This window comes from Rhincodon typus, chromosome 10 (assembly GCF_021869965.1).
Source record: "Rhincodon typus isolate 14 chromosome 10, sRhiTyp1.1, whole genome shotgun sequence".
In the NCBI taxonomy this organism is placed as follows: domain Eukaryota; kingdom Metazoa; phylum Chordata; class Chondrichthyes; order Orectolobiformes; family Rhincodontidae; genus Rhincodon; species Rhincodon typus.
In genome coordinates, this window is record NC_063341.1 from 25064361 (window position 1) to 25089360 (window position 25000).

General features: G+C 40.4%; 1 protein-coding gene across 1 annotated transcript in view; it reads left to right on the forward strand.

Moving 5' to 3' along the window:
* The window catches only part of hmcn1 (hemicentin 1), a 578667-nt gene that overhangs the window by 237798 nt on the left and 315869 nt on the right, over positions 1 to 25000 (forward strand). The window contains exons 16-19 of the mRNA XM_048602072.1: positions 3299 to 3394; positions 5164 to 5291; positions 13270 to 13414; positions 23651 to 23763. Of these exons, the coding sequence (XP_048458029.1) occupies positions 3299 to 3394; positions 5164 to 5291; positions 13270 to 13414; positions 23651 to 23763 (482 nt within the window). The remainder of the gene's footprint in view (positions 1 to 3298; positions 3395 to 5163; positions 5292 to 13269; positions 13415 to 23650; positions 23764 to 25000) is intronic.

The window sequence follows — 25000 nt, forward strand, 5'->3', positions numbered from 1 at the left end:
ATGGCTGCTTAGCAACCCTTTCTAGCTTTGGTTTCTGTTTCACAAACCAAGGCAGATCCAAAGAAATTATAGCTTGACAGCTGCAATAAGGCAGGCTGCAAGTCTGTCTCTCTTTTTTGTCTTGGTCAAAGTTCTTGAGAATTTGACGAATTCTCCACACCTCAGAATTTTGTTTGCCTTGTAAACCTAGAAAAGCTGAACTGCTTAAACTCTTGGGTACAGCTTGATTTGTGTCCGAACTGAAATCTTGTTTGAAAGGTCTTTCATTGCTCTACAACTATCAGCATTTTGATCTTGTCAACAAGAAAACAGATGGTTTATGAAAATACATCAAATTATTTTTCAGATCATTGGCTAGTAAAAACATTTTCTTTTAGCTTTTTTAAAATATCATCTCTGCAGAGTCTTTAATGTATTTTGTCTTGTGTGATATCAACCATTCATGGCTTGTGCTTTAGTAGTGAGCTATCACCGATCCTCCTTTTTACTATTTTAAATAAGCCAAGCTGCCGTTCAGTCCTCTGTTCTACACATTTTTCTAATCAGCCTATTTAGAGATCTTATGACACACCTCTGGAGCAGGTGGGTCTTGGACCCAGGCCTCCTGGTCAAAAGGTAGGGAGACTACCACTACATTACAACAGCCCTAAATCCTCTTTTCTAAGCTTAATCTAAGGGCCAAACTAATTAGCAATGATTGAAGATAAACTGCTGTTGCATCTTAATGAAGAGAGGCACTTATATTACAGAACAATATGTAATTTATTACACGATAATAACAGATACAAGTTACATTGACTAGTTCAGCATAATTACAAAGACTATCAGAGGTGATATGTCTGTCTCCATCTGCATCATGCTGGACTCTTCCTTTTTCACCCAAAACTGTGTGACATCATAAGAATGATTTTTATCTTCAGTAAATAATTTCTGCACTGGAGTATGTTTTATCTCATGATGTCCTTTGTAGAGGATATCATTTTTGTTAGACCTAGTAGTCAGTCCATTACATTGTCTGAACGAATTCTCCTGAATTTTTCTTCCCTGCAAACACAAGCTCTTAACATTATCTGGGGGGAGTTCTAATTTTGTGGAAATCCATCATGAAAGATGGTTGCTCTGTTGAAACAAGTTTCTTTTTCTTTGCCATATCTTAGATTTTTAGACCAGGTAATTTCTTTGTAACTATGTCCTGAATCTGCAAACATTGTTTCGGCTTCATCTCCATTTTATTTAAACAAACCTTTACTCTCAATCTGCCAGTACATCTGTGTTCAAGTATAAAACTCTTCAACTTGCGCATTAGGCTGGATGTCCCATTGAATATATTGGCATAGTTATTTGTTTTGCATGCGGTTAAATATTTGAGTTTAAAGCATTTTGTGCTTTAAGAACTATTTTCGCTAAGATGTTCAATCTTGTGTTCTGTTTGGTATGTCTTTGGCATTAAACAATGATGACAATATTATTTCTGACATTCCTTCTTTGTGATTTTTTAAATTTACCTTAAAACTATTTTGAATCTACAGCAGTTGTATTTTCCTCAAAGATTTAATAATTCTGTAATATTCAAACTGTTCAGAGATGTTATTACACCTTTGGAGCAGGTTGGACTTGAATGTGGGCCTCCTGGTGCAAAGGTAGGAACACTACCACTGCACTACAAGAACTCTTGCAACAGATAAATGTTGATAGCTTTAAGGCATGTCATTCTTGCATTAAATCAATGCTTTTCTAATTATCTGTTTTAAAATCCCTTCAAACTTACAGCAATGTATTATAGCAAAGTTGCAATATTCTCTTTGTCTGCAAGCCTTTCAACTGTATTATAGCAGTACTATATTCTTCTAATAAATCTTTAAATTCTGTATCATGGCAATGCTGTGCAGTTTAACTTCTTTTAAGCTTCTGCTAAATAGCAATGCTTTCTCTCTGTGCAAATTACTGGAGACAAAATGAAAGTTTTAATGACTAGATTGCCACCTTGATGGAGTTTTTCAATTCTTCGTTGGTCAAATGAATATTTTCTCTCTTTTCACAGGCTAAAACATAACGCATGTCACCTTGCACAGTTTTAAAAATAAACTTCTGCCTGTGGCCTTAAAGTATCTTCCTACTGAAATAATTATTTTAAATTACGAATGTCCTGATCTTATCACAACTTTTAAGTTTTTCTATCTTCTTCATTTAGACTTTGTCTTCAGAAACTTTTAGATTTCCCTTTCATTTCCTTAAATGTCCTCTGATTTTTCTGATATTGCAACCTTGGTTTAAATTAATGTTCTGGCCCTAGCTGTGTCTGTTGTAGCTGTCCTTCGTGAAATACATTCGGTACAGTGGTCATACTTATTTAAAAGAGTAATTGATTCCTTTTCATTTCTATCTTTCTCAGCCTGCTTTTGAGGTGTTATTTCAAAATTGTTCCCTAGTCCACAGAGATTTTAACTTCACTCGTGGAGCACCAAATTGCTCCCACAGAACCTTATTTTCTAAGGACCGTCTTACTTTATGGTATGACTAGTTTTTACTTGCTTCCTGTTTACTTGCTCTGAAGTGAAGATTTTCTTCTAGAGTTCTGCATTTGCCTGGTTGATGCTTCTAAGAGTGCTACCAACTGTTTGTTTATTAATGTGTTTTCAACTGCTGAGTTCTTATAAAGTGGTAAGCTTAATATTCTTCTCCAAATGTTCTGTTCTGTGTTGAATAGGTCATATATTGCAGTACCTACCAGTGGTAGCTATGCTTGGAGTAGCATTCTTTCACCAATTCCGCGTTTCTATACTGCTTCCAAGGGTTTATCTAATTAGCCTTAATGGAGAAAAACTATTCTTGATTCTTAATGAGAAGATACACTCACCTTCCAGAACAAAATTTAGTATATGGATAGCAACAGATATAAGTTACGTTGATTAGTTAGGCATAATTATTAAGACTGTCTGGTGCTAGAGATGGCATGTCTGTCTTCAGAGGACCACCTGCTATACTGACAGTTCTCTATCCCAGGACTATGAGACGGCATCAGCTTGGGTGAAGCTTAATGCAGTTTCAACATTAACTGTTTCATTACCTTATATATTACAAAACTTGCTCCCCTAATTGGTTACCTCCATGAGATTTGTCTGCCAGTCTCAGAAAGTGCGTCCCTGGGAACGCCCTTCAGTCCTGACCTTGGGATCCTAAAACTTACAACAAAATCTAACCCAGAGTTCAGAATTGTAAGTGCAAGAAATAAATGTTGTTTTTGTCTCCATTTAATGCAAATGAGTTAATTAACAACAAGTAAATCTTAATATTTCAGATCTTTGGGTGGATGATGAAGGCACATACATCTGTGAAGCTGAAAATCAATTTGGAAAGATTCAGGCTGAAGTCACAGTGACAGTCACAGGACTGGGTAAGTGTTCAAGTCATGGTAAGAAACCAGTTGCTGCTAGAACAGAGGTCCCATCTTATAAACAGTACATCAAATATTAGGCAATATAAGAAACATGAGTGCAACACCCATCTGATTTTTCATTTGCATAAAGAGGATAGAGAGGAACTTTCTGAATATTTTTATGCCATAACCTTAATTTTTTTTGTGGGTTTTCTTTGTCTTTCCTGGGAAATTATGCAGCTGCTATTGAGTAGGCAGTATCTGCGATGCTTCATACTTAATAGCGTATGAGCAGATTTGATGAACCAGACAGTCTTTTCCACAAGTTTATACATTAGTAAAAGATAATTAGCAAACAACTGCTCTCTGACTCTCTGCTATTAAATGTTAGTAAGCAAGAGTATTAATTTTCAGTGAAGTACAATGTTTTTCTATACAGCTTATCAGAATGTTCAAGGATCCTGATAGTGATACTTATGTAATTATCTGTTTGTTAAAATATAACATGTTAAGTCATGCCAAACTTTGATTTTTAAAAACCTAGTAATTGTAGAAGGAAGAATACATTGAAGATGCTAAGGATTCTCCCTCCTATTATTATGTGTACCTTCTGTCCCTTCCCTTTATTTTGTTACGTTACGATAGCTAACAAATGGAATACTCCCTCTAAACCCCTTCATTTGTCTAACCTGTATACTACAGGACTGTCCTTAAAACTCGGTTCTGATCAAGCTTTTGTTCACCTAATATACCTTTATTAGACATTGCGCCTATTCTTTGCTCATACCTCATGAAAGCACCTTGGAATGTTTGCCATATTTCTTGTATGTTTTTAGCATTAGTTTCAAATTTGTTGATGCTCTTTATAAGTTATTCTATTCAGTTAAACTTCTTAATTACAAAAAAAGTACCTGTAATAATGCAGAAGTTAAAAGAATCATCTATTGACAATTTATAGGGGCATTATTATCAAATGAACAGCACGATAAAACACTCAATGTATGTAAAATTCATTTTTAGCATAAGCTCTAGTACATCCTTCATACGTGGATATCAATGTTTTGTGAATTTGTAGTGAAATATTATGTATAACGCCAGTACTTTAATGAAGTGTAAAAATGTTCATTTAGTTGGCAATGTGCAAAATTGCCTGATTGGACATGAGGAAAAATAAGAGATTGAATAACATCTCTATCCACTAAACAGAATCAAATGCTTCTGGTATTGCAGACAAAGCTTTGTGTGCATGCAGAATGTACATATGATACTTTGACTTGCCACTATCAATCAGGTTAGTGTTAATAGATGCACTGCATTCATAACTTCCCTTCTTCCGTAGTCTGTCCAACTTTATTTAGTGAAAGATCACAAGATTAAGGTAATTGCAATAAGTACTTGAGGTAAGTTTAGAAATATGTATTTAAACAAAGTGGAGTCAGAATGTGGGGATTCAGTGCCACAAACTGTTGTTTAAGAAAAATCCATAGGTTATTTTAAAATAGGATGAGATAATTGCTTGAGAAAGAGAGGAATAGCAAAGGAAAAAGGATGATGCCTAGGAGAGCAAGATTAAATTAGGTGGAGCAAAGCTGTTTTAGGTTTTTGTAAATGAATCCATTTAAAGCTTATTAGGAATCCATGAACTTCTATTTGATGGGATTCCTTATTATAACCTGTTACTAAACGATTGTTTGAGAATTGCACATCCTTTTGTTCTGCTGTTTTGAATATGCTGGCTATCATTACTAGATTCATTGAGTTCATTTTTTTTTACCCCCTCCTGACAGTTACACCGTTGATTGGAATTAGTCCAGCAGTTGTCAATATCATTGAAGGACACCCACTGACTTTACCATGTGTATTATTGGCTGGAAATCCTCTCCCAGAACGACATTGGATAAAAAATAACTTCAAGGTGAGTAGAGGCGAGAAATACAATTGTCAAATCAGGAAGTGGTCATTACCACATTGTCTTTTAATTGCATTGGAGTTTGGTTGTTATTCATTCGTAGAGATATATTGAAATTACAGTAAAGATTGGCCAACTAGGTGACTTGAGAATAGGAAATGAGGAAACTTGTGTGTTTGTTTGCTTTGGACAGTTTTTTGTTGGCTCAGATGAGAACTGGCATGGTAACATGCTTGAAGATTTCCAGTTGGAGTATGCTGCAATTTCAATTAAAAAAAATTGCATGGAAGCAGAGACTTCAGGTAACATATGAGGCTTTGTGTAAAACTTTGTCCACCTTTTGGATGCTACAGGTTAATAAAGGTGGTTAGGTTGCTGTAGAATTGTACATCTTGAGAAGCCTTCTGTAGAGAAAAGAAATCAGAGAAAATACAGGTTTGTTGAGATGATACTTGGAATGAGAACCCGATTAATGACAAGAAACTAGTTTTCATGACAGAGAAGACCAAGAAGCAATATGTTAGATGATAGGTATTGATAAGCAATTGAATTAAAAGTAATTTTGTTGGCCAGTGATTTGGTACATTGGGAATATAAATGTGAGATCATTAATATAGGCATGAAGAAGGAGGTTAGGTAATATGTTTTCATGAAGACTGTTTAGGATGTAAAAGCCCTGAAGAAAGATTTGTGAAAGGATTCAAAATCCTCTTCAAAAGGCAAGTGGATAAACAGTTGAAGAATAAAACATTAGAAAGGTATGGGGAAAGTGCAGGGGAGTGGGATGAAGTGGATTACTCTTTCATAGAGTAAAGGGCTTAATTGTAATTTTTGATGTAACATCTCACAGTTTTGTGGCAGGTTTTTCTCAAATGAGTGGCCATTAGACTTTACTGGACCATATCAAAAGCAATGTAGCTTTTGAACATAGGAAAATAGCACTTTAATTTCAGAAATTCTTGGTACAATGTTTGTTCTCTAATATGTTTAATGAAGAACTCTGTCCTCTGTGATATTTTTATCGATTAAAGATATCAAGTCTCAACAGCAGTGAGAGAAGTACATGTGTGCTTCACCTCAATGCAGCTATCACAGCCCAATGAGCAGGCATTCATGTACTGTAAAATGCAAGAGAAACAAAGAAGTGGGATAAACTCAGCAAGGGAAATAGGACTTAGTGCTTTCATACATTACAAACGTAGATATCCAGAGTTGGCACCAGATACTGGTAACATACAATACGTAGCCACATAATGAAATTGTAATAAAATTATAACTGCTATTAATTGAGTTTAAGAGTACTACTTTTTGAGAGCATCATCGTATGTAAATTGGGGTTAAAGGTTGCATGATTAGTATCATTCTGTTATAGTGGTTTCTTCAAACTACAGAAAATTTTTAATACGTAGAAATCAATGTTACCTAGTGTGGACTAATTTAGGTAAAACTAAATTCCATTAAAACACACCAAGGTGAAAATGGCAAAATGCACCAACCCCTAAAATATTTTAACATGTCTCTCCCTCTTCCTGCTTCCTAATCCCACAAAACTGTGAGAATCTAGCCCATGATATTTCCACCATTATTATTTATGCTGGTCAAGGTTTAGGAGCAGGAAGTGTGCACCTCACTGAGAGGACAATTTCCAGATGATCTGCCTTCTAGACCAAGATTTCTGTGAAGGAACTAGTGAGAGTAATAAAAGAGTATGTATCACTGTACAAAAGTACTATGGGACAAGCTTAGCTCCTGAAGAGTCCCACTCCAAAAATTCCACAGCAGTGCAGCAACATATCCAACATATTGTTTGGTAATTTCAGGAAATTCTAGGGATTGATTTTCCTCTTGTCCCTAAACCCAGCTGAATTTGAGTTCATGTAATTTGAATATACTATTCTGGACTCGAACATCAACTTTTTTAACCTCCTTTTCCTTACTGGTAATGTTCTTCCTGAGCGTTTGCCCACCAAAACTCAGGAAATATAATGTATCCACTCTTTAAAGCAGGAAATGCCTGTGAACTCCAGGGATCACACTAGAATTTAAGGTAAGGCAGATGAGCTTTAGAGCCTGGATCAGTACATGAGACTATGATGTTGTGGCCATTGCAGACACTTGGTTGAGAGATGGGTAGAATTGGCTTCTCAACATTCCAGGGTTTCATCGTTTTGGATGAGATAGAGAGGAAGGTAAAACAGGTAGAGGAGTTGCTTTACTAATCAGGGAGAATGTTACATCTGCACTGAGAGGGGACATGCCAGAGGGCTCATTCTCTGATGCAATAAGGGTAGAGCTCAAAAGTAAGATGGGTGCAATCACACTGATGGAATTACACTAGGGGCATAGGGGCAGCACGATGGCACAGTGGTTAGCACTGCTGCTTCACAGCGCCAGGGACCCGGGTTCGATTCCAGCCTCGGGCGACTGTCTGTGTGGAGTTTGCACATTTTCCCCGTGTCTGCGTGGGTTTCCTCCGGGTGCTCCGGTTTCCTCCCACAGTCCAAAGATGTGCAGGTTAGGTGGATTGGCCGTAGTGTTCAGGGAGGTGTAGATTAGATGGGTTATAGGGGGATGGTCTGGGTGGGATGCTCCGAGGTTCGGTGTGGACTTGTTGGGCCAAAGGGCCTGTTTCCACACTGTAGGGATCCTATGATTCTATAGGCCCCCCAACAGCCACCGAGACATGGAAGAACAAATATGTAGGCAGATTGTGCAAAGGTGCAATAAAAATATAATTGTCATAGTGGGTGACTTTAAATTCCCCAATATTCTGGGACTCCCTTAGAGCAAGAGGCTTAGACAAGGTGAAATTTGTTAAGTGTGTCTAAGAGGGTTTCTTGAAATAGTAAGTGGATAGTCCAACTAGAGGAGGGGTCATACTGGACCTTGTATTGTCTAATGAGCCTTTCAGTGGGAGAGCATTTTGGAAACAGTGATCACAACTCCTTAAGTTTTAAGATAGCTAAGAACAAAGATAAGTCAGGACCTTGTGGGAAGGTACTAAGTTAGGGAAGGCAAATCATGTTAGTATTAGGCAGGAGCTAGAGAGTATTAATTGGGAGAAACTGTTATCAGGCAAGTCCACATTTGACATGTGGGAACTGTTTAAAGACCTGCTGGGGAGAGTTCCAGACCAGCACGTTTCAGTAAGGAGGAAGGACAAGGATGGCAAGGCAAGTGACCCTTGGATAACGAGGGAGGTTGTGAACTTAATCAAAAGGAGAAAGAAGCATTTGTAAGATTTAGGAAGCTAAAATCAGACAGGGCCCATAAGGAGAGCAAGAAGGGGCCATGAAATGACCTTGTCAAGTAGGGTTAAAGAGAATCCCAAGGCATTCTTTGGGAAAATTAAAAACAAGAGGATAACTAGGGAGAACGTAGGACCACTCAAGAATAAAGGAGAGAACTTGTGCTTGGAGGCAGAGAATGTGAGTGAGATCCTAAATGAGTACTTTGCATCAGTATTCACTCAGGAGAAGGATATGGAGGACAATGGGATATGTGTGGAGCATGCTAATATGCCAGGGTATTTTGAGATCAAGAAAGAAGTGGTGTTGGATCTCCTGAACAGCATTAAGGTGGATAAGTCCCTAAGGCCTGATGGTATCTACCCCAGAGTATTGAGAGAGGCAAGAGAGGAGATAGCTGGGGCTTTGGTTATCCTCGTTAGCCAATGGAGAGGTCCCAGAGGACTGTCGAGTAGCTAATGTTGTTCCTCTGTTCAAGAAGGGAAATAGGGATCATCCAGCAAACTACAGACCTCACATCGATGGTTGGGAAGCTATTGGAGAGATTTCTTAGGGATAGGATTTATGCACATTTGGAAAAGCATGGCCTAATTAAGGTCAGTCAGCATGGCTTTGTGTTTGCCAGGACATGTCTTACTAACTTGATCGAATTTTTTGAGGAGGTGACGAAGTTGATTGACGAGGGTACAGCAATGGAAGTTGCTTACATGGATTTTAGTAAGATTTTCAGCAAGGACCCTCCTGGTAGGCTCATCCAGAAGATTAAGATGTGTGGGATTCACAGTAACTTGGTCTCGTGGATTCAGAATTGGCTTACCCATAGAAGGCAGAGGGTGGTGGTGGAAGGGTGTTTTTCAGGCCGGAGGTCCAAAACTAGTGGTTTCCACAAGGATCAGTACTGGGACCTCTGCTGTTTGTGATATACATAAATGACTTGGATGAAAATGTAGATAGATGTTAGTAAGTTTACAGACAATACAAAGATCAGCGGAGTTGTGGATAGTGTAGAAGGTTGTCAAAGGATACAGCGGGATATAGATCATTGCAGATATGGGCGGAGAAATGACAGATGGAGTTTAATCTGAGTAAGTGTGAGGTGCTGCATATTGGGAAATCAAATGTTAAGAAAAAGTCTACAGTTAATGGCAGGACTCTGAACAGCATTGAGGTACAAAAGGATCTTGGGGTTCAAGTCCGTAGCTCCTTCAAAGTGGCCATACAAGTAGATAGGGTAGTAAAGAAAGCATGCTTGCCTTTGAGTGGGGGAATTGAGTACAAGAGTCAGGATGTCATGTTGCAGCTTTATAAGACTTTGGTTAGGCAACACTTAGAGAATTGTCTTCAGTTCTGGTCGCTGCATTACTGGAAGGATGTGGAGGCTTTGGAGAGAGGGCAGAAGAGGTTTACCAGGATGCTGCCTGGATTAGAGGCATGAGCTATAAGGAGAGACTAGAAAAACTTGGGTTATTTTCTCTTGAGTGGTGGAGGCTGAGGACAGGCTATAGAAGACTATAAAATTATGAGATGCGTAGATAGGGTTGACGGTCAGAATCTTTTTCCAGAGTTGAAATGCCTAATTCAAGGGTCCATGCATTTAAGGCTAGAGGGGGAAAGTTCAAAGGAGACATGAGGGACAAGTTTTTTATGCAGAGAGTGGTAGGAGTCTGGAACACATTGCGAGGAGTGATGGTGGAGACAGATATGATAAGGGCATTTAAGGGATAAGCACATGAATATGCAAGGATTGGAGGGATATGAACCAAGGGCAGGCAGAAGGGATTAGTCTCATTTGGTGTCCTGTTTGGCACAACATCGTGGGCTATAGGCCCCATTCCTGTGCTGTACAGTTCTATGTTCTAGAAATGTATATTAAATGCAGAGCAGATGGAGAGCTGGCTAAGTGGATCTCTTTACCATGGACATCCAGTCCCTCTACACCTGCATTCCCCATACAGATGGCCTAAAGGCCCTCCACTTCTTCTGTCCCGCAGGCCCGACCAGTCCCCCTCCACTGACACCCTCATCCGCTTAGCCAAACTCGTCCTCACCCTCAACAACTTCTCTTTCAATTCCTCCCACTTCCTACAGACAAAGGGGGTGGCCATGGGTACCCGCATGGGCCCAAGCTATGCCTGCCTCTTTGTAGGTTACGTGGAACAATCCCTCTTCCGTACCTACACCGGCCCTAAACCCCACCTCTTCCTCTGTTACATTGATGACTGTATCGGCGCCGCCTTGTGCTCCCACGAGGAGCTCGAACAGTTCATCCACTTCACCAACACCTTCCACCCCAACCTTAAGTTTACCTGGACCATCTCTAATACCTCTCTCCCCTTCCTGGATCTCTCTGTCTCCATCTCGGGCAACCACCTAGAAACCGATATTCATTTCAAGCCCACCAACTCCCACAGCTACCTGGAATACACCTCCTCCCACCCACCTTCCTGCAAAAATGCTATCCCCTATTCCCAATTCCTTCGCCTCCGCCACATCTGCTCCCAGGCTGAGGCATTCCACTCCCGTACATCTCAGTTGTCCTCGTTTTTCAAGGACCGTAACATCCCCCCCCTCAGTGGTCGAGAACGCCCTCAACCATGTCTCCCACATCTCCCGCAACTCATCCCTCACACCCCGTCCATGCAATAAGAACCAAAAAAGAATCCCCCTCGTCCTCACGTACCACCCCACCAACCTCCGGATCCAATGCATCATCCTCCGACACTTCAGCCATCTGCAATCCGACCCCACCACCAAAGACATCTTTCCCTTCCCACCCTTATCTGCTTTCCGGAGGGACCACTCTCTCCGTGACTCCCCTCCAGCCCCACCACACCCGGCACATTTCCCTGCAACAGCAGGAAGTGCTACACCTGTCCCCATACCTCCTCCCTCACCCCCATCCCAAGCCCCAACAAGATTTTCCACATCAAGCAGATGTTCACCTGCACATCTGCCAATGTGGTATACTGTATCCGCTGTACCCGGTGTGGCTTCCTCTACATCGGGGAAACCAAGCGGAGGCTCGGGGACCGCTTTGCAGAACACCTACGCTCGGTTCGCAATAAACAACTGCACCTCCCAGTCGCGAACCATTTCAACTCCCCCTCCCATTCCTCAGATGTCATGTCCATCCTGGGCCTCCTGCAGTGCCACAACGATGCCACCCGAAGGTTACAGGAACAGCAACTCATATTCTGCTTGGGAACCCTGCAGCCCAATGGTATCAATGTGGATTTCACAAGCTTCAAAATCTCCCCTCCCCCTACCGCATCCCAAAACCAGTCCAGCTCATCCCTGCCTCCCTAACCTGTTCTTCCTCCCACCTATCCCCTCCTCCCACCTCAAGCCGCACCTCCATCTCCTACCGACTAACCTCATCCCGCCCCCTTGACCTGTCCGTCCTCCCTGGACTGACCTATCCCCTCCCTCACTCCCCACCTACACTCACCTTTACTGGCTCCATCCCCGCCTCTTCGACCTGTTTGTTTCCTCTCCACCTATACTCTCCCCTCTATCCATCTTCTATCCGCCTCCCACTCTCTCCCTATTTATTTCAGAACCCCCTTCCCCTCCCCCTTTTCTGATGAAGGGTCTAGGCCCGAAACGTCAGCCTTTCTGCTCCTATGATGCTGCTTGGCCTGCTGTGTTCATCCAGCCCTGCACCTTGTTGTCTCAGATTCTCCAGCATCTGCAGTTCCTACTATCTCTAAGTGGATCTCTACTCCAGTTTCCTCTTCCAGTGTTCCAGAGGTAAAGCATGGCTCATTAAGCAATGGTAAATTAGCTTCCACTTCCAAATCAAGTGATTGAGTCGTTAGGCAGCATGGTGAAAAGTGCTGCATTTCCCTTGCACCCTTTCCACAAGAAGCTCAAAAATACCCAATATTTGGCATATACCAAGAACACTCTGTGGCTATCAAACTGCATAGCACAGAGAATTATCTATTTCAAGTTGGTGAGAACATGGCTGAGAATGGAAATTGAAGCATATCATTGTGCAATATGTAAGGTTGTGTGGAGTCTGGCCTCACAGTGTAGAATTTGTGCAGTAATGAAGCAAAAAAGTTTGATATTCTATTAAAAATATACATTCAGTTGGGGAAAAAATGCTACTTTAATGATTCCAAATGGAATCGGATGTTGCATCATTTATGTTTACTATGAAATGTTTTAAAGTCAATGCAATCGTTAGTACCTGCTTCCCTTCCACATCTTAATGTTCCTTAATGAGAGTAAGCTGTGGGCATGAGTGTAGACAAAATTTAAACTTCCAAAGAAAAAGACAAAAAAGGGAAAGGCTCGAAATCTGAAATAAAAGCAGAAAAAAGACACTTCACAGCTGCTGCTCAAAAGCAGGTCAGTAATTAGTATCCCTGATACATCAGGGATCATTGGTGGTCCCAAGAGAAAAAATCTGAAGGAAATAAACTGGAACCAGCAGCAATGCTGAGGGAAGAGAAATTTGTTGTGGGAATGAGGTTTGACAAATGTATACTTAAATACTAGAAGGGAAATGAACATCAATGAAAACTCTTCCAAAGAAGACATATTCCCACATCTTTCTCCCTCAGACTCTTTTCTACCCATTCCCATAGTTTTCAGGTTGTATTTAAACTTTCGTACCTATTTCTTGCCACTGAATTAGAAATTCGAGGTCTTGCACACAAACATTAATAGTTTTAGTTGTATGAGCCAGTTAAATATCATTGCTGAAAAGTTCATCATCTCTTCTCTAGGTGACATCAGATGGATACATGACTATACGTAGGGATGGAAGCCTTCATATTGAAAGGATTCGCCTACGTGATAGTGGGAAGTACATGTGCGTGGCTGGTAATGTGGCTGGAACCAGGAACAGAACGATTACTGTGAATATATTTGGTGAGTGCTATTCAATGGTCACTCTCAGGAGGTTTTATGGACGAGGGAGCATTGAAGTCTCAGTGGCTTGTTATATTGAGACTGTTTGGGATAGGCTGAATAGAGCAGTCAGTTTTTTTTCCTTGTCTGTGATGCTTTGAAACTATTGATTTATATTGTGCAGTCATTACCTAACTATTACAGAAAATTATTTACATTATTTGTACAGATTTGTTCAATGTAATTAACTTGCCAAATGTATAATGATGGGCAAGACAAGAAAATGATTACAGGTCATAGGAAAATTCTTCCTGGCCAGCTTTCTTTGCATCCTTTCAATGCCTGATTTATTCTTTTATAACTTTCCTTTCAGTAATTATATATATTTTAGAAGTGCCTGAATGTACTTATCTTACTTCCTCTGTCATATTTGTACATAGCACCACAGAAAATGGAGTTGGCTATTCAGCATCCTGTTCTGCAATTTCGTTAGATCAGGAAAGATTATACCTTAGCTTCACATCCCTCGTGATCTTTACCAAACAAAATTTCATCTGTCTCAGTTGTGAACTTTTCAGTCCTTTTTGAAGGATGTATTATTTTCACTATTTTTTGTGCATTTTGAGTTCACTCCTCAGTGGTTTTGTTCCACATATAATATTTTGTCCTCCATCTGGATTCCACCATCAGATAAAACAGTTTCTCTATATCAACTCTACCAAACCCCTTTATCACTTTATCACTCCATTAAAGCCAAATTTATGTAACATGCCGTCGTAATGTCACCACTTAAAGGATGGTATCCTGCTGTTCACTCAGTGCTGTGACTATTTCAAGGCCAATATATTCTTCAGGATCAGTACTCCAAACCGAATGAAGCATTCCAAATGGAATCTGACAAAGGTTCTGTATAATGTATAAAGATTTTTTTTCACCTATTTTGTCTTCAGGAGCATACATTCTGAATGTTTAAAAAAGGAATAATATAAATTAGAAGAATAACATGTTTTTAATTTTAGAATTCCATATTTGTTTGCTTTTTAACTTCTTGTATTAAGCATATTGTTTGAATTATTTACAATTCATTTCATAGACATAATATTCAAATTGCACACAGTGAGATCCTATATATATGTGATTCATTAAATTGCAACTGTAGATGGCACCAAGAATGTGGATGTGCAAAGAGAAAGCTAACATCATTGGTTGGCAAAGGAAAGCAGCAACAGTGTAAAAGATGGCTCTGCAGGGAGTATGCGTTAAGTTCTTTAGATATTTTAATAATTTTCTTTCATTAAAACTAATCCACAAAATCGTCAAATGAAAGCTGAATCCCCTGTCTAGGACTCCAAGTGCAGTCTTGGTGCAGGCCTCCGTGTACTCTACAATTCACCAAAGCCTCTTCGGCAGCACCTTCCAAACTCATTCCTCTTCGTAGTAGTGGTCATAAGGGCAGCAGAGACATGGGAAACCATCACTTGTAAGTTCTCCTCCAAGCCACACACCATTCTGACTTAGAAATACATTGCCATACCTCCAGTGTCGCTGGGTCAAAATCCTGGAACTGTCTCCATAACAGCACTATTGGTATACCAACACCAAATGGACAGCAGCAATTCAAGAAGGCTGCTCCGCAGCACCTTCTCAGGCACAACTAGAGTTGGGCAATAAATGCTTAAGTGCAAAGCTTACATCCCCTGCATGAATGAAAGAAACCTGCTGTTCTTGGTGCATGTACTCCCTGCAACCACCCATTCTTGTTCCCAGGACAGACCTCATTTTCCCACCCACCCAGCTCCCATTCCTGGCAGTAATGCATATGCAGATGGTAACATCACTGTGCATGGAACACAGTGATGAAATTGGTGCTTGTGCACATGCTTCACGTGGCCTGTCCTGTTGCACTCAGCTGATGTGAAATGATGCATCCATAGAAGCTTGGTCACCATTTTGTTGTTTAGGATAATCAGTCCAAAATCTTTTAGAAACCATCCTGCCTGTGTTCAAAATAACTATTTTCAGCAATGTACAAGAACATGTAGATTTGTAGATGTACAAAGATTTAGCCAGGTGCATCAAAGTTTTGGTGATCCAAACCAAGGTTAGAAGGCTCAGAATGTCAATTCTGATGTTGAAGTGAACAGAGGCCAGGTTTTCACCAAAATATATTACTATCTTATTAGCACAAAGGGACATTTCTCTTCCCCTCTGATAAATGTGCAAATAAAGGGTTCCATGGGAAATTTCTTTTAACACTTCCCAACATTCTCAACATATTTACACTATTTCGAAAATGCTGCTCACAACATTATGTTTGAGAATATTTCCACTCTACGTTCAAACCTTTCAAAGGTGATGTAACTCTATATTCCAAATTCATCCCATTTTTGGATGCAAATCGTAAAAAACAAGGTTTGCAATTAATACATCGTATTACTTGTAAAATCACATAAACATTGTTGGAATCGAAAAACTGCAAAGGGTTATTGATAGGTTAAACTAATATGCAAATATTTGGTGGATGAGGTATAATATGGAAAAATGTGAGATTATCCACTTTGGTGAGGATAGAAAAGCAAAATATTGTTGAAATGGAGGGTGACTACCAAATCCCATGGCACATAAGGATCTGGATGTCCTTGCCCATGTAACACAAGACATTAGCATGTAGGTTCAACAAGTAATCAGGAAGGCAAATGGAATTTTTTTTCTTTGTTCATGGATGGGAGTGTCACTGGCCAGGCCAGCATTTATTGCTGATTTCTTGTTGCCCTTGAGATATTTACTGCCAAGGGGAGGGAATATAAAAGTACAGAAGCCTTGCTAACTTCCCAGTAAACAGTGAGCTGCCTCTGTAGGCACAAATTACACTCTCCAATCCTTTATTAGTGAGGCAAGGAGACCAATTTGCCATTGTTCTGCATCCAGCCCATAAAATCCACCAGGATTGATCAGGGCACGATTCAACTTCAAAGCCAGTGTTTCCTCTTAGCAACAACACCATAAGAGATCAGTAGTCCCTTTGAAACCAGCGAGGAATTTTGAGTACTCTGTAGTGAACATTACAATGAGAAAAGGTCTCTTGTGCATCTCAACACTTGCACAATGTGAGTGAATTTACTGGTCAACCTACCTTTGCAGATGTTATGATTCTAGTTACAAGAATATAGGACAAGCATGATCTTTGTTACTGTATAAAGAATAAAATTTGGGTGGCACAGTGGCTCAGTGGTTAGCACTGCTGCCTCACAGCACCAGGGACCCAGGTTTGATTCCAGCCTGGGGTGACTGTCTGTCTGGAGTTTGCGCGTTCTTCCTGCATCTGCATGGGTTTCTGCCTGGTGGTCCGGTTTCCTCCCACCGTCCAAAGATGTGCAAGTTAGGTGGATTAACCATGCTAAATTACCCATAGTTTTCAGGGTTGTGTAGGTTAGGTGTATTAACCATGGGAAATGCAGAGTTACAGGGATAGAGTAGGGGCAATGGGTCTGGGTGGGATGCTCTTCGGAGGTGAAAAAAAATTATTCAAACTTGAACAAAATGGGCATAAGCAATAATGACTAATAGGCATATCAAGCAGGTAAATTAATGATGCTAAACTACCTCCACTATGTATGCACAACTTCGTCTCTATCACCCATGATTATAATGTAGTTAATATGGGTTAACACAAGCTATGGTTGAACACCCAACAGAATGCAACTTAATGGTTGATGTGGTCAAGATAGATCACACCCAGAAGTTAGTGACAGTGCGGGTCAGCAAATCTTATTAAAGCTTTGTTTCTTTTATAAGGGATTCCAATTTTTAACTTTTGAAGACTGGCTTCAGAACTTCCTCAAATGCCTCCCTTCCTCAGATTATCCCAGTGAGTGTTCATGCCTTGGCTATCTCAATCTATTCTCCTAACATCAAATGCTCCAGGACTCCTGAGGCAGCTATCCCATGTCTAATTACAGCTAGAATTTCAGCTTTTAAAAAACACTGAGCTTCACCAAGCTGCTGATGAATTTCTATAAGCTCTAATTTTGCTCACCTGTATCAAGCAAACAGTGCGTGTGGGCTTTCTTCATTCTTTCCCAGCCACAATGAACTAACTAACTATCAACGGCTTTCAGAGATTTATGCTTCCTCAGTGGCCTGGAGTCTAACAGCAGCACTGATGTTGCCTGAAGTAACTTATTTTCTTGAGCCCTCCCCAAATCTAAGCTGTAACTAACTTCTCCCAGGTAAAGAAAACCCAGGTAAGTTGAAATCGGAGAACCTTTTTATGATCCACCCATGCCTTGAAAATTTGCTTACTCTAAGCTTTTTAACATGACCTTTAGGATTTACTAAATGCTTCTAAGGTTAATTTGATTCTGCTTCCCTCTGGGTGGCAATGAAGGTAAGCTTTATAGCACCATGTCTCCAGTGAAGTAAATTATCTGCTGTTTTTATTATGACACCTCTTCCATTCATAGTCTATTAAACAAACATAGGTAACATTCTGAATTGCCATTTCATTTAAGTGTTCTGGCAGTCACTAAAGCACGGCATTTTAATTACGGTGTCTTTCTTAGGTATTAACCTATTATAGCAACACAACCCAAACAGCTGTGTGCACTAGACTTTGAGGTGCTTCATTTACATTTAATCTGTTTTCTATCATTAAACTTTAATTTCTAAAGCTAAAGTTTTTATCCTACAACACATTAACCATGAACTACATATCTATGTCACAGGACAGAAACCTATAAGCAGTCACCGCGGTGAAAATACATCTGTCTTATTATATAGCATCTAAAATAATGAAAATAATTGAAATAGACTTTTAAAAATCAACATCTATCAATGCAAGCATGTTTTCCTCTCATTCCTCCTTTTGGACTAAGGTTCCTCTGTGATTCTCTTTTTTTTCCCCTGAGATGCTGTGAACCATCTGTACTTGCCAAAGGGGCCAACTGCACCAAAACAAGATTACCCATCCCACAGTGCACCCAGCAAGTTTAGGACTGCTGCATGTGAGAAGGCTACACGTACCTTTCTTCTGTGCTGGTCAAAAATGGGAATGGGTTTGGGAATCATGGAGTTGGTTACCTCACTCACCATTTTTAAAGGGCTCCCTACCAACCCAACTTGGTGAACAACCAGGCAATGCTTGCAAGGAACAAAACATAATGGAATACGTAACATTTTGAAAGGAATAGACAGAGTAGGAAAGAAAAGGGATTAGACCTGATCATAAAGGATAATCTAGGCACAATCATGAGAAAGAATCTGAACTCAGAAGATCAGGAAATAGAATTAGTATAGTTTGAGTTTTGGAATAACAAAGGTCAGAAAATGCTGGTGGAAGTAGTTTACAGGCCCCCTGAAAGTAGTTAGACAGAATATTTGTCAAGAAATAATTGGAGTTTCTGATGAAAGTAATGTTATAATCAGGTGTGGGGCTTTGGGTTTGGGGGGTTGATGGCAGCAGGGAAGGGGGTGAAGCGGCTTAAATCTTCTTATAGACAGAAGCAATCATATTGTCAAAGTTAATTTTGAAGATAAGTTTGGAAAATGCTTTTGTGACAATACATTTTGGGACCAACTAGAGATAAAATTGTTTTAGTTCTGATGATGTGCAATGATGCAAAATTAACTAGTGATCTCATGATTTGCTGCAAAAACGTCACTATAACACAGTTGAATTCCACATTAAGTTTGAAAGTGACCTACTCCACTCCCAAACAAGAACATTAAATTTAAAGCCAATTCTATAGGTATGAGGGGAGAACTGACTAATGTTAATTGTGTAAATAGATTGGATAATGTGATTAAAAAGCAATAGAAAATATTTAAGGAAACAATTCAATATGTTCAATAATTGTTGAAAATAGAAGTTCAACAGAAAAGATCCATCTATGGCTTATTCTGGAAATTCAGAACAGTATCAGATTAAAAGAAAAGGTTTATAATATGGTAAAGAATAGTAATAAATCTGAGGAATGGGACTGTTTTAGATACCAACAAAGGGCCACTAAAAAGTTGATCAGAAAGGGACAAAATAGAATAAGAGGAAACTAACCAGAAATATAAAAACAGAGTGTAAGAGTTTTCCCAATCATATGAAAAGGAGGAGAGTAACTGAAGTAAGTTTTGATTCCTTTTGGGGAAAGACTGTAGAAATCGTCACAGGAAATGCAAAATTTAAGAGAAATTGAGGAAATATTTTGGCCAGAATGTTTCCATTGTAGACAGGATTCAGGAGTTAGGATTGATTCCAAAATGCAATCTTCTCAAACGCTGGTGGGATCTTCATGTCTTGGATAACAGGTTAGCCTAAAGACAGGCTGGTCACCTTCACTGGAAACGTAGATGAGCTGATGAGTGAAGGCCAACCTCCAGTCCTATAAATATCAGCCCAGTTCTTCAATGAAATCAGCAGTTCATTCATACAACATTTAACTTAAAAATCAATGTAAAGCCCTTTCTCATCCAGAATGATATCATAAACAAAGTCAACAAGCCCGATTATAAGATCTAGAAACCGTTGGAAAGCTTGTATCTATCAAAATAAATAAATATCATTTGAATAGGCATTTAAAAGTCAGAATCTCTAAACATCAATATAATTAAACATCTTTTGTACCTATTGTAAACAAAATTAATGTCTTCAGAACACCAATATCAAAATAACCCTGACTTAAATATTTTTAAAAATCATTTGGCTTCTGCAGAAGCTTATAAATCTGTCAAAGCCATCAAACCTGCTTCCTTAGGACAACCAAATAAACACACAACTCTTCATAACCCATTGGTGCTTTTGAAGAAAGCCAAAAGCTCATATTTGTCTACGTTTTCATACAGGCAGTCTTTTATTTCCCTTCCCTTCCCACCCTTACCTGCTTTCCGGAGGGACCACTCTCTCTGTGACTCCCCCGTCAGCTCCACACTCCCCACCAGCCCCACCAACGCCGGCACTTTTCCCTGCAACTGCAGGAAGTGCTACACCTGCCCCTGCACCTCCCCCCTCACCCCCATCCCAGGCCCTAAGAAGACCTTCCACATCAAACAGATGTTCGCCTGCACATCTGCTAATGTGGTATACTGTGTCCGCTGTTCCCGTTGTGGCCTCCTCTACATCGGGGAAACCAAGCGGAGGCTTGGGGACCGCTTTGGGGAACACCTACGCTCGGTTCGCAACAAACAACTGCACCTCCCAGTCGCATACCATTTCAACTCCCCCTCCCACTCCTTGGATGACATGTCCATCCTGGGCCTCCTGCAGTGCCACAACGATGCCACCCGAAGGTTGCAGGAACAGCATCTCATATTTCGCTTGGGAGCCCTGCAGCCCAATAGTATCAATCTGGACTTCACAAGCTTCAAAATCTCCCCTCCCCTGACCGCATCCCAAAACCAGCCCAGCTCGTACCCGCCTCCCTAACCTGTCCTCCCACCTATCCACTCCTCCTACCTCAAGCCCCACCCCCATCTCCTACGTACTAGCCTCATCCCGCCTCCTTGACCTGTCCGTCCTCCCTGGACTGACCTATCCCCTCCCTAACTCCCCACCTACACTCACCTTTACTGGCTCCACCCCCGCCTCCTTGACCTGTCTGTCTCCTCTCCACCTATCTTCTCCTTTATCCATCTTCTATCCGCCTCCCCCTTTCTCCCTATTTATTTCAGAATCCCCTTCCCCTCCCCCATTTCTGAAGAAGGGTCTAGACCTGAAACATCAGCTTTCCTGCTCCTCTGATGCTGCTTGGCCTGCTGTGTTCATCCAGCTCTACACCTTGTTATCTCAGATTCTCCAGCATCGGCAGTTCCTACTATCTCCAGAGACAGTATGTTTCTGTTAGGGTGAAGGGCAAGGGTGGTAGGTGTAGGGAATGCTGGGTGACTACAAAAATTGAGGTTTGGTTAAGAATACAAAGGAAACATATGTTATGTATAGACAGCAGGGATCAAGTGAATCTGTAGAAGAGTATAAAGACAGTAGGAGTATGCTTAAGAGGGAAATCAGGAGGGCAAAAACAGGACATGAGATAGCTTTGGCAGTAGGGTTAAGGAGACTCCAAAGGGATTCTACAAGTACATTAAGGACAAAATAATAACTAGGGAGAGAGTAGGGCCCCTTAAAGATCAGCAAAGCCGCAGAAGGTGGGGGAGATACTAAACAAGTATGTTGCATCAGTGTTTACTGTGGAGTAGCATATGGAAGATAGAGAATGTGGGGAAATAAATAGCGATGTTTGAAAATTGTCCATATTACAGAGGAAGAGGTGCTGGATGTCTTAAAACACGTGCAAATGAATAAATCTCCAATGACCTGATCAGATGTACCCTAGAACTCTGTGGGAAGCCAGGGAAATGATTGCTGGGCCCCTTGCTGAGATATTTGTATCATCGATAGCCACAAGTAAAGTGCTAGAAGGCTAGAGGTTGACTAACGTGGTGCCACTATTTAAGAAAGGTGTTAAGGAAAAGGGAACTATAGACTGATGAGCCTGACATTGGTGGTGGGCAAGTTATTGGAGGGAATCCTGAGGGACAGGACCTACATGTATTTGGAAAGGCAAAAACTGATTGGGGATAGTCAACATGGCTTTGTGCGTGGGAAATCATATCTCACTAACTTGATTGAGTTTTTTGAAGAAATAACGAAGAGGATTAATGAGAGCAGAGCGGTGGACTTCATCTATATGGACTTCAGTAAGGCATTTGTCAAGGTTACTCATGGTAGACTGGTTAGCAAGGTTAGATCATATAGAGTACAGGGAGAACTAGCCATCTAGATACAGAACTGGCTCGAAGGTAGAAGACAGAGGGTGGTGGTGGAGGGTTGCTTTTCAGATTGGAAGCCTGTGACCAACAGTGTGCCACAAGGATTGGTGCTAGGTCTACTGCTGTTTGTCATTTATATAAATGATTTGGAGGTGAACATAAGAGGTATGGTTAGTAAGTTTGCAGATGACACCAAAATTGGAGATGTTGTGAAGTGAAGAAGATTACCTCAGAGTACAACGGGACCTTGATCAGATGGGCCAATGGGCCGAGGAATGGCAGATGGAGTTTAATTTAGATAAATGTGAGGTGCTGCATTTTGGAAAGGCAAATCAGGGCAGGAATTAAACACTTAATGGTAAGGTCCTGGGCAATGTTGCTGGAGTGCGGGTTCATTGCTCCTTGAAAGTGGAGTCCCAGGTAGACAGGATAGTGAAGAAGGTATGCTTCCGACGAGCAGGGATGTCAACGCTTCAGCCTGAAACATTGACTTCCCTGCTACTCGGGTGCTGTGTGACCTGCTGTTCTTTTACAGCTCCCATATATTGACTCTAGCTTACAGCATCCGCAGTCCTTAATGTCTCCATTTGGTATGCTTGCCTTTATTGATCAGTGCATTGAGTATAGTAGTTTGGAAGTTCTGTCTACCTATATGAATAGGAAAGGTTTAGAGGGATATGGGCCAAATGCTGACAAATGGGACTAGATCAATTTAGGATATCTGGTCAGCATGGACAAGTTGGACCGAAGAGTCTGTTTCCATGCTGTACAGCTCTATGAATCTATTTAAATAATTAGCTATTAAACTGGATTATGCTTTCAATATTGTACTATGCACTGTAGCATTTTTCCATCCAATGGATGTTCTACTCTAACATAACAGGATATTTTACTGCATTTATATGTGATATCAAATGTTGAGAAAATTTTGGAATCCATTATTAAAAGACTTCCAACAAAGCTCTTTGATGGGAACTTGTGTTTGATAATTATAGTGAAATTTTATGAGGATGATATTAGTAGAGTGGATAAAGGGAAACCAGTAGCTATTATGTCCCTGGATTTCCAAGAACTTTGCCATTAGTGATCTCACAAAAGTCCAGTATATGGGCTGGGATAACACATTACCCTGGGTAAAGAATGGAAGACAGGAAGTAAAGACAGGAAATTTTCAAGTTGGCAGGGTGTAACTGACAGGGTGCCACAATAATCAATACCATTCAATTTTCTTTTTGATGACTTGAACGAAGAGACTTAGAATAATGTACCTAAGTTGGCTGACTATACAAAGCTTAAAGGTGAATATCAGTTTTGAAGAGAACACAAGGCTGCAAAGAGATGTAGACGTGCTAATTGAGTGACAGATGGAATTCAGTGAGATTACTTTATCATCTACTTAACACTTAAAAAGATCACTTTTCCATGAATTGCGAATATAGTTAATCCAATCCTGCAATAACGGGATATCCAAACTTTAACAATGCACTTTGTCTCTTTTAGTTCTTCCTACCATCCAACATGGACCTCAAGTATTCAGCACGATTGAGGGAGTCTCTGTAAAGCTACCTTGCAAAGCACATGGTGTTCCCAAGCCTTCAATAGTCTGGTCTAAGGTACTCATCTATTATGTAAACAAGTTGGGATCGACATATGCACATGAATTTGAAATAGCATCTAAAGATGCTATCATCTGGAAGTTGGAGGATGATAAATACAGTGTCTTATTATCCTGTTCTTGTTTAGTCACATAAATCAGTGATATTGAAGGAATGACAGTATATTTCCAAGTCAGGGTGATGAGTGGTTTGGTGGGGAACTCCTAGGTGGTGGTGTTCCCAAGTATTTGCTGCTCTTTACTTCTAGATAGTAGTAGTCTTTGGTTTGGAAGGTACTGTCTAAGGAGCCATGATGAATTTATGCAGTGCATCTTGTAGATAGTACATACTGCTGTTACTGAATTTCAGGGTGGAGGGAATGGATGTTGTGCATATGGTGCTAGTCAAAGAGGCTGTTTTGTCCTGGATGGTATCAAGTTTCTTGAGTGTTGTTGGGCCTTCACTCTATCTGGGCAAGTCAGGAGTATTCCATCACAATCCTGACTTGTGCATTATCGACAGTGGACAGACTTTGGGAATCAGATGGTGAGTTAATCGCTGTAGTGTTCCCAGCCTCCAATCTCCTCTTGTAGCACAGTATTTACATGGTAAGTCCAGTTGAATTTCCAGTTGAGGTCAATTTTTTTTAAATTTCAAAAATATACTTAATTCGTAAAAAAACTGCGTGTGTGTGTGTGTGTGTGTGTGTGTGTGTAGTCACAAATACAGTTCAGTTCTATACAGTAGCATACCAAGCAAACGAACAAACATTTGAGTTTGACTCTAAACCAACAAACCAAAGACATCCCTTACCTACACAAGTCTATATTTACATGCATTAAGGCACAGGGAGGGTCCATTAACTGAAGGGACCCCTAATTAGCTTCAGCAGGAAGACCTTAGATAGCAGTCTTTCCCCACTGCTCCCAAGCTTTAATGCATCTCTTAGCATGTAGTCCTGGACTTTGGAATGTGCCAGTCTGCAACACACCATGAAGATCAACTCCTTGTCCTGGAAGGCCAACAAGTTTTGGCAGACCAAAGATCGTCTTTCACTGAGTTGATGATTCTCCAGGTGCAGTCTATGTTTGTCTCAGTGTGCATTCCAAGAAACAGAGGTCAATGGTAACCCCTAGGATGTTGATAATGGGGGATTTAGTATTGGTGACACCATTGAATGTCAAGAGGCAATGGTTAGATTCGCTCTTGTTGGAAATGGTTTTGTCTGGCATTTGTATGGCATGTATGTTACTTG